This window comes from Sodiomyces alkalinus, assembly GCF_003711515.1.
Source record: "Sodiomyces alkalinus F11 unplaced genomic scaffold SODALscaffold_7, whole genome shotgun sequence".
Taxonomy (NCBI): Eukaryota; Fungi; Ascomycota; class Sordariomycetes; order Glomerellales; family Plectosphaerellaceae; genus Sodiomyces; species Sodiomyces alkalinus.
In genome coordinates, this window is record NW_021167085.1 from 237836 (window position 1) to 247880 (window position 10045).

At 55.6% G+C, this 10045-nt stretch overlaps 4 protein-coding genes across 4 annotated transcripts in view; 2 read left to right on the forward strand and 2 right to left on the reverse strand.

The window, feature by feature from the left end:
* Positions 1-1614: 1614 nt before the first annotated feature.
* SODALDRAFT_334194 (hypothetical protein) lies at positions 1615-2728 on the forward strand. The gene has a single exon (XM_028612146.1). The coding sequence runs from the start codon at positions 1820-1822 to the stop codon at positions 2648-2650; it is 831 nt and encodes a 276-aa protein (XP_028464926.1). The 5' UTR covers positions 1615-1819; the 3' UTR covers positions 2651-2728.
* SODALDRAFT_400815 (hypothetical protein) lies at positions 2709-4964 on the reverse strand (the record flags this gene model as incomplete). Its single annotated transcript, XM_028615327.1, has 9 exons — positions 2709-2960; positions 3003-3566; positions 3666-3749; positions 3831-3981; positions 4039-4079; positions 4119-4289; positions 4341-4572; positions 4717-4768; positions 4802-4964. 9 exons carry the CDS (start codon positions 4962-4964, stop codon positions 2709-2711), a joined length of 1710 nt encoding a protein of 569 aa, XP_028464927.1.
* Positions 4965-5729: 765 nt separating this feature from the next.
* SODALDRAFT_340531 (hypothetical protein) lies at positions 5730-6856 on the forward strand (the record flags this gene model as incomplete). The annotated part of the gene is made up of 4 exons (XM_028612959.1): positions 5730-5762; positions 5955-6413; positions 6464-6674; positions 6705-6856. The coding sequence occupies 4 exons, from the start codon at positions 5730-5732 to the stop codon at positions 6854-6856; spliced, it is 855 nt and encodes a 284-aa protein (XP_028464928.1).
* A 1353-nt stretch (positions 6857-8209) lies between these two features.
* The window catches only part of SODALDRAFT_279961 (hypothetical protein), a gene marked incomplete at both ends in the record, with an annotated part of 3954 nt that continues 2118 nt past the window's right edge, over positions 8210-10045 (reverse strand). Inside the window, one exon of the mRNA XM_028608204.1 lies at positions 8210-10000. Within this exon, the coding sequence (XP_028464929.1) occupies positions 8210-10000 (1791 nt within the window). The remainder of the gene's footprint in view (positions 10001-10045) is intronic.

Genomic DNA, 10045 nt, shown 5'->3' on the forward strand with positions numbered 1-10045 from the left:
TGGCCGGCAAGTGTGGTTTGGTGGAAGACTACCGCTTGCATTTGGAAATCTCGGAAGAGACAAGCGCCGGTTGTCCTCGCACGGCGTGGAATGTGCGCTGGGGAATTGATACTTGAGCACGGTGTTGGTGCCCTTGCCGAAGGGGCACGTTGGCCAGGGCAAACCTGGTCTGCCGACATATCCAATTTACTAGTCCCCCGCCACAGATAGCGCAGGGCTCCGAACCAGGCGCTCGCCGTGTACCATGCGCGTGTGCTTTAGCTGTGCGGGTGGATGAGCGCGGCCACGGCGTGTCTCCGTCCTGACCACCGGGGCACGGCGGCAGGCGTCCTGAAGCGGCCGCGTTGAAGTCTCCGGACGCGGACGTGGCGTAGGTTCGGCTCGACCGCAGGCCGGCGCCGGGCTCGGGAGAACAGCGTGACGAACGCGGGTTCGCTCAGCGCGGACTTTACCCGGCGCCGTGCCTGTTGCGCGCCCGCTCTGTTCCGAGAGGCTTCCTGAAGACGTCCGGCAAGTTCAGGCCGAAGAGGGGGCTTGGAAGAAGCCGTGCTTGGATGATTACTGTCAAGGGTTCCTGCGTCGCAGCGAGCCTGCAGTCGGCTTGGATGTGCACTTGCATGGGTACTCACAGCTGCTTCCTCGAGGTACCAGGGCTGGCTGTACGAAGCTTGCCTCAAGCCCGGCCGTCGTTTCTTCGGCCCAGAGACCGTGCATGTGAGCTGCTTGATCGCACAGTCGCTGTTTTGTGGTGAGCATGGCGGTGCCTCGGATGAGAACATCGCTACCCGCAATCCTCCGCCGGGCCAAGACGCGAAGCATCGCGCCGCTCTTTGCTCATTCCTGCTGGCAGATGCCAAGGCGTCCTCTCGGGCTCTTAGTTCCTGCAAAGCCACTTCGTTTTCCCTGAAGCGACTCTATTCGGAGAATGTTCGACTCGATCTGCTGCCGGAGACCGGGCACATTGCCTCGGCCGTCGCCCGTGCTGCGGCCACGCGGTTGCGCAAGTAGCCGTGGATATCAGCAAACGTGCGACTCCGCTTCGTGTCGGCTTCGGTGGTTATGGTTACGTGCGCGAGCAGTGGAAGGCAGAGGCAGGCAGCACGCATTCTAGGGTGTCTGCTCCCTTTATCTTTGGAGGGCAGCTCGCACTTGGGGGCCAAAGGCAGACTTGCATGGTGGACGCGGCCCGGGGATGCGAAGCGCCAGCCGCACCATCGGCGGTGTCGGCACCCTAGAGCGGAGCCCTGAGAATCCGACTTCGGCACCTCAAAGTCTGGCCTTGCCGGTCATCTTCGCTCCGCACGGTGTGCTGGTCGAAGCAGCGCGGAACAGCCACGATTCCGTCCCGGCGATGCTTTGTGGGTGTGTTCCAGCAATCTGAAAATAGAGCAACCGCGCTACGCCGTTCCCTTTGGGGCGATTTGCGCCTGCCGACTCGACAGTTTGGTGTCCCGTGCCGAAAATGTCACCCCGCCCCCACCTCCGCCCAAGCGTCGTAACTTCCTAGGAAGTCAGTGCTGATCGCCGCCCGCCCCTCAGCCTAGCACAGGATGTGGGACATGCTGCATCTGTCGCCGGTTCCCGCCTGTGGCCAACTGCTCTGGCATGACCGTATCAACCAGGTCTCATGCGAGAAGCAGCTCTGAATAAACGACTAATAGCTCGAGGCAGATGCCCTGCTGCCTGCCTTGATCCCGATCGAATGGCTAAAACCGGCCGAGGACCGATGTGGCCGTTGTCTGCTTTCGACTTTGCCAACGAGCCATAAAGATGTCTCCGCCGTGCTGCGCGGTCGCTCCAGCAGCCGAGCACCGCAAACATGGAGTTCAACGTGCTCCTGGCCATTCTTCTCGCTCTGCCCCTCTCTGGGGCCCATTCCTGGGTCGAGCGCCTTAGACGCCTCGGCTTGAACGGCACCATGGTCGGCGACCCTGGCTATGTTCGGGGCTTCGTCTCCCGCCTCGACCCGACATTCGACGACCTCCGGATGCAGCACCACCTCCCGCCCAACGGCAGGGACGCGCAGCTGGGCATCCTTCCCACCGACCGCATCTGCAGGGACTCGCAGCGAGTTTCGCGGTCGAGTGATATGTTCCCCCGGCTGCAGGCGTGGCCCGGAGACTTCATCGCTCTGCAACATCAGGAAAACGGACATGTCACCCTCCCGGAAGCGAGTCCGCACAAGGAGCACGGCGGCACCATCTACATCTACGGCACTCCGAATCCCTCTGAGGATGACGCCTTGCTCTCCATACATCGTGTCTGGAACGCCGATGGCACCGGCGGCGACCGCCGAGGGTCCCTCCTGGCCGTCCGGCCCTTCGACGACGGCCAGTGCTACCAGATCAACGACGGACAGATATCGATCGCCCGCCAGGAAGCGTTCAAGAAAGTCCCCGCGGATCCTCAAGGCGCCGACCTCTGGTGCCAGTCCGACATCCGGCTGCCAAGCGACGTTTGCGGTGCATACACCCTCTACTGGGTCTGGGAATGGCCTTTCAAGCCGGATGGCTTGGAGAGGCCTGCCGATATATACACAAGCTGCATGGACGTCGATATTCTTCCGGGTATTCAGCAAGGCGAGGTTTCTTATGTCGACGGGCAGGATTTGAACTGGGCCGGAATAAAGCAGCAGATGCTCGCAATCTGATGTGTTTCAGCGTGTGTCAATGAGCTAGTTTGGAAGCCGGCTTCCGTTTATCTTAGCACTACAATATTTCTTCAGCTGGAAACCCCGATGCATCCGTGCTCAAGTAGACAGAATCATCGTGCAGGGTAGGGCAATCCTTCGCCTCGATGCCACGGCCGTTCTGCTTGTACAGACGGAGCTTTTGCCCTTGGTTTTCGCGGCGAACCTCGAATATTCCCTGGATGATTGATGCGCGGCGATACCGTCTTGCGTCCACCCATTCTCCGTCTTTCCGTAGCAGGATAGTCATCTGTCGGTGGTCCGGCCCTGCCTGTTGCATGCGTTCCGGGCCGGTGTGAGGCTTAACATGCACGGGGATGAATGTTGTGACTGCCGAGCTCCTGTCTGCGACGACTCCACTAGGTGTCGCCTCTGAATGCGCCGGTACCCTACGGATCCTTTCCCTGGGCTCTGCCATTGCAACAGGCATGTCTCCGTGCCGGTCCAGCCTCGCTGTCTTTTTGACCAGCGTCTGCCGCGGTCGCCGTGGCTTTCGATGCTTTGAGAAAGCCGGCGCGTCTCTCATTTCTTCATCCTCATTACCAGTCGGGGCCGGAAGGTCTGCCGGCTGGTTTCTTTCGCCAGGTACCGCGATTTCCTCCGCGGCATCCACCATGTCATCGTCGTGGCCTGAACCGTCACCTTCTGTGATATCGTGGAAGCCCCAAAAGGCATGGAAGACCGATCTCCGTATAAACAGAGAGGTTATATCGGATCCCTTTTGCATAACGCACGTGAACCAGTCTGGTGTGTAGAAGTGGCGGTCGCGAGCATAAGCCTTGGAGTATTGGCGTCCACAGCGTCTCGCTACTGGTTCCGCGTGGCGAGTAGTCGTCAGCTCCGCACTGCCGGGCTTATGCTGGATAGGTCGCGCCTCCTTGAGGATTCGGACTTATAAATCGACCGCCTCGTCGAAGCTCTGTCCCCAGGAGTAGTCCGAAAGTGGTCGGGCGGCTAGCAAAAGGTTAGAAGCAACTTTTCGATCCAGATCTATGGAACACAGCCGAGAGATCTCATCAGAATCGAACCCCTTGTCTTTAGCCCGAATAGCCAGCTGAACCTATGCCGTCTCGTCGAACTGCCGAGGCCTTGGCTTCTCTTCGTTATTTTCTAGTAGCGGATTCTCTCCAGAGAGTTCGACGATGTTCTGCATAATATGAAGATAGAGCTCCTTTAGGTTTCCGAGAAACTCTGCTTCGGGACTAAAGGCTGAGGCATGTGGGAGGGTGAAGGCGTCCCGAGCCAACGACTGAACGGTGAAAGGTAGGCGGTCCCTGCCCGATATCAGACGTCTCATAACACCCGTGCATTATTATAGGTAGTAGAAGTCCATCTGCAAAGAACGTAACGTCGGAATCAAGTATTGTATAGTCCTAAGCCGCCCAAGCACCTATTATCTGTCTGATTCGTCTTCCAAATACTATAGTACTGAGTTGTTTGATACGACGGCCGATACGTAGAGTTCGTCCTGGTGTGACGCTCCCGGCGCACGGAGCTCGAAGTTGTGAACAGTCTCTTTATCGACAAATTTTAAGACTGTATCAGACCCCATAATAAAGGCAAATGTGTCGTATATAAGGCGGAGGTAGTGCGATATCTCCTAGTAGATGTTAGTGACCCGTCCAGACGGACTATTCGCCCGGAGGCATGCCTCGTCACACCCCTCGGTTATTATCCTTTTCCAGGCGCCTAATTTGAAGTGTCTCCGTTGGCCTGGCATCTTAAGAACGATGCGAAGCGCCCCGGCCAGACTGTTATGTCTGTAAAGCCTCTTAGCTATGTCCGCCCTGCTCTTGGTGCCGAGCCTTCCTAGCCATATTTTTGCATTCGGCGAGGCTAACGGATGTTTGAGAATGTTCAGAAATATATGGCCTTCAGAACGTCTACCTTCGTTATGAGAGTCTTCCACCAGGAGACGTTTCGCCTCCGTTGAAAGGCCTCCACACTTAGCGCTCGAAATTCCAGGAAGCGGGTGTGACTTACTAACATAGAGTCTGACCGTCCACTAGTGGTGAAGTGTCTTGGACTCTCTTAACGCTGCAAGGCGATGCTTCCCTTGAAGACACTCGACACTTATACCTGGGGGAAGACGTAGAGTGGGAGGTTCGACACTTCGCAAGTCCTCCGTGGACAGGTCTGAGTATTGCAGCGCAGACCGGAGAATATCCGCAGATATAGAACCTGGGATCGAGTGGGCAGGGTTGAGACGGTTGCACCCTTCCAGCTCGAATATCTTCGCCAATCGCTCCACTTTATCTTTTTCGACCTCCCCCATATCTTGCAGGCCATCGAAAGACAAAGACGCTAAGGCAACTTTCACAGTCCCTTGCAACTTCAAAAGTATCTCGTCGTAGATGCGCTTTAGCGTCGCCATAGTGGTATGAACTCAGAGCCTGATAGTCAGCTCGATAGCGGTTGTCATTCAATGGCAGTTGTGGAGAAATAGGAGTGGAAATTAAAGGGAAAATGATGGCTATGATAGAGGCATATCAGTCTAAAATACATCGGCCTCGGGAAACGGACATGTCATGCGCGAGAAATGGTCATGTCTCGATGGGAATTAGACATCTGGAAATAGACATGTCCAATTCAGACATGTCTATTCTAGGACAACTCAGCCTCAGGAAACGGACATGTCCGTTTCCCGACATGTCCAATCTAGACATGTCTATTTCCAAACGCTGAATTGTCCTAGATGGGACATGTCCTTCATCCGGACATGTCCACTTCCCAACTCTAACCTGTCTCCAGTGCTGACATGTCTGTTTCACGACGTTGACTAGTCCTATATCTGACATGTCCGGATCTTGACATGTCCCCAGTCCTGACTTGTCCATTGTCCAGGGTTGATATGTCTTAGCCCTGACCTGTCCCAGTCCTGACACGTCCATTTACCGATGCCGACTTGTTCCAGACAGGACATGTCCTCATGCGGACATGTCATGCACGGGATATGGACATGTCTGGCTGTGGTATCGGGACACCTGAAAATAGACATGTCTAACCCGAGTCTAGGACAAATCAGCCTCAGGAAGCGGACATGTCAGTATTAGGACAGGTCTCGACGTTGTCCGTGATATTATATAAGCAGAGATTATGCGGCCCGGCTCGCCAGGACGAAACTGGCATATGCTAAATAAGGAGAGGCCAGAAACGGCCACCTAGCCCCGCAAATTTTCATCGAGTATAAAGGAACGTCCGGAATATCGTAGCCTCAATACAATTAGTGTGTTGGCAAGGTAAATTCAATATATCGATTGCAAAGCGCAGCACTCGCTTTATCGAAGAAGATACACTGGTTGCCTATGGAGCACAGCATGTGGTGGGAGACAGTGCTCAAATGCCGACCCAACATCGGCGCGCCCGCTTCCCCATCCTTCCAATATCGCGAAGGGACGAGCTCGTTCCGATATTCACCTGTTCACCCTGGAAAAGCTACGACAAAAAGTACCGAATCCAGTTTGGCTACTCATTCGGGGTTGTTACTGCCCGTGACTCACATGAGACTTGCTTGATTCGGTCAATCACCGGCCAGAACATCGAAGAGCAGATACTACACCTTCGACAGATATGCCACCCTAACATCCTCGTGGCTATGGAGATATTCATATATCCTAAGGAAGACTGCTTCCTCATATCTGAGTTCATGCACACGACTCTCCTGCATCTATGTCGGGCACCAGTCTATCCGAGCGAGCAACAGCTCAGCTCCATTCTGCATCAGGTATATGCTCTAAATTAGTTGCAGGCCTAGATTAACAGAAGCGCTTGGAGGTCCTCTCCGGGGCCGTTTTTCTCCTGGAAAGCGGTTTAGTTTACGAAGAGCTCTCTGTCGCGGATGTATTAATTAACTTGGAAGGAGAAGTTAAGATTGGTGACGTTAAACGTTGCCGTCGGGGCGGTGACACTGCAAAGCTCTTAGACTCGTTTGGACGACTAGCGATGAAATTGATGGAGAAGGAGAAGACTGAGGATACAGTTCCAGGTCTGACTTACCCTGAAGATTGGTCTTAAGAAGCCATCGAGATCTTTACAGCGGCTAACTCGAAGCCTGATCTTAAAGAACTACTTGGTCATTCGTTCATGAAGAAGAGGGAGCAGAAAGAGCTGAAGTGGCTAGTCCATTCTGTTCTTATCACTGCCTACTATAGTCGAGAGGAGATTTAAATTCACGGAAGACCACCACTTGCGACGAATTTGTTTAAATCCACCTGAAACTCACTCCATACCACATTTCTGTAAAGCAACCATGGCCCTCAAGGAGTCCTACCCAAATTCCATGATTTTAGGACCCAGGCCATAAGCTCTGTTACACCGGTGCCTGCTTTCTAGAGCCTCATTATGTACGGACCTCCCCCAGCGTCCTGTACTCTTGGAAGAGCGATAAGTAGTAATCAGCGGCTGCTCCTGGCAGGCTCAAAGCCACCAATGGCTTGTACCACGTCCGACCTGCGACTGGATTGCTTAAAATAGACACCTGCCTCAGGGGTACAAAAGGGGTCGGTTCCCAGCAATACCCGTGTTCCCTGCGTTAGCCTTCATCTTCCCTCTTTCACCGATTATCTCCCCTCTCACAGCTATATCACTGCCGCCCATATGGATACCCCCAAGAAGACGCCTAAACGAGGGCCGAAAAGGAAGAACTATATGAAGCAGTAAGATGGCGTCGAGATCGACACCTTAATCGTGAATAATAAACTAGTTAATAAGAACGTCGAAGACATAACCGAAAAGAACTACGAACAGCAACTGCAGAACTGGGATGACTTGTAAGTTCTAAAGCCGGCACCGTGCAATACGTCATCTCACTAGACTAGCGTACGAGAGCATGGCCCACGAAGTGTAGACTCCCTTGAGGATCTCAAAGAGTATGTGTTCCGTATTAGGATAGCCATAAGAGCCGGAAAGCAGCCAGGAGAAAGACTTGCGTGGAAGGGCCTTAATTCCTATTGGAAAAAGTTCACTGCCGCCTATAACCGAGAACGAGGCACTATACCGAAGGACCACCTTATATCAGTCACCCGTGTACGTGCCTCTGCCCCTCGCGACGGGGCGATCGCTTATATTTTCAGCTTGATACCGATCGACGCGGTACCTCCGCCGCGCCTGGTACATCGAAGAAGCCTATCGCGCACCGGCCACCCGGCGGTCGAGCCGGACCCGGCGCCGTTTAGGCTTCCGAGCCGGGACGATGGTTTTGGAGTTTCCCCAGATCGCCGTGGTCGCGGTCGCGGACACGCTGAGGCATCGGCTGGCGCGGCGTCTCACCGGGCGGCCGGGTGAGCTTCTGCGGCACCCATCCGCCCAACGCAATGCCTGTCGTCCGGTGCGGAAACTGCGATCCGCCATGAGCAGAGCAGACATATTTCAGAGGGACAGTGACGGAAGTTTAGGGCAATGAAGGAGCTGCAGAGCATCACCACACCGTGCTCTGCATGCGACAATAGTTAAAAAGAATGAACCATGACTGCGTCCGGCAAGAATTCGACCCACTTGACCAAGACGCGAGGTCACGTTAGTCTACGGACCGTAGTGGACATATGGCGCCCAGTTCAGGGGCGCCTCCAACTCCCCGTCCTCCATCACCTCCATCACCGCATCCCGCAGCGCACTCGCAACCGTGTCATCGCGCCATCGCGACTCCTGCCCAAAAAGCCGCGAATAGAATCTGCTCGCCACCTCCACGCACGTCCTGTCGTTCGACGGCCACAAGCAGCCCACGACGTGCGGGAAACCGGCGACCTGGAATCCGCTCACCACGTGGATCACCTCGTCCGAGAGGCGATCCGACTTGTTCTGCGCCGTCGAGCATGCCGACAGATACGCCAGCCGGGCATTCCGAAGGCTCACCTCCGACATGCGCCCGACCGATAATCTGTCCTGGACGAGACCGGCGGCACCAGCACTGTCGGGGGCCGCGTCTCTCGGTCGCTGCAGGATCAGACCGCTCTGGGACGGATCCACGGGGTCTGACGAGCCGTGGCAGGCAAAATGCGCAACAGAGCAACGCGACAGCGCTCCGAGAACGTCGTCCACGCTGGGACCCTCCATGTGCTCGGCTGCTAGATGTCCTTTGGTCACTCCCAGCATAATATCCTTCTCTGCTGCGACGCCAGGAAGGTCAGGCGGCGCTTTCTCGCCTTCCCTCGCCGGCGTAGTTGGCATCGTCACCAGGAGTAGGGATCCTGACGTCTTTGGATTGTCGGCTCTTATCCGGGCGTGAGCGAGCGTCTTGATCGACGGTGCATATGACGAAATCGCCCTGTGGTAGGCCGTCGTCGTCGAGCCTCTGCGGTGTATCCCTGCGGCGTGGAATGGCATTGAGCTGGCGAGGCCGCTTCCGACCCACCACACTCTGGGGAGTTCGCTGCCCTGAACGCCTTGGAGAATGCGTATGTCGTTCAGGACCTGCTCGACGCATAACGCCCAGAGCCAGGCCAGGTACGCCAAGTACTCCTTGTTGCTCTTCGCGCGCTGAGACTTCTTCGTGCTCCATTCTTTGCCTAACCATTTCTGCGCGTCAGAGGCTGATAGCCTGGCGAGCGGAACTGCTTTGACGATTGTGGGCGTGATGATGATGGCGTCGCTCCGGAACGAGCTGACGTTGACGACAACAATGCTTCCCCCGGCCGCACAACGTCGCATCTCAGCTGCCGTCAGCCCCATCATGAACCTTTCGTGGCCCGGCTTCGTTCGGATCTGTTGGACACAGGCCTCGAAATCTAGTATCGCCTGGCGACGCCGGCTGATGCGCTGCTCTCTCTCGACAGCAGGTCCATGTTCGTGCAGCGGTGCATTGATCTCTTGTCGAAGCTCTTCGAACCGATGAGCGAGGTCAGGATGGGCGCCTGCCACGACCGACGCATCACTCCGAGCATCCAACAGATTGCTCAGAATGACTGCGCGGCCTTCTTCTAGGTAGCGCAACGCTTCTTCGACTTGATTCGTTGCCAGAAGTAACGAGCAAAGACTGGCCGCCAAACCTGCGAACGTAGAAATGACATGCTGCTGATCGTCACTGCTGAGCAGCTTGGTGTTCACAGTCGGGAGAAGATGGATCGCGCCTTTGCCTATGCGAATAGCCTCATCAAAGTTGGTCCGAAGAGTATATAATCTGAGCAAACGAATCGCAGCGTATATGCGGCGGAACGGAATGGCAGTTGCCAGGTTCCAAGTTTGACGAAAGCAGTCGATAGCTTCCTCGAGGTCTGCCGTCGCCCCCGTTCTCTCGTACCGATAAGCAAGTACACTTCCTAGGTTGTTTAACCAGCCTGCGCGGTTAGGATGGTCGTCGGGCGTGGCCTCGACGGACTGCCGGGCGATACCGACAGCTTCCTCGAGGTCTGCCGTCGCCCC

Coding starts and splice junctions, on each gene's coding strand:
- SODALDRAFT_334194 (XM_028612146.1), top strand. CDS start 1,820: ATGGAGTTCAACGTGCTCCTGGCCATTCTTCTCGCTCTGCCCCTCTCT.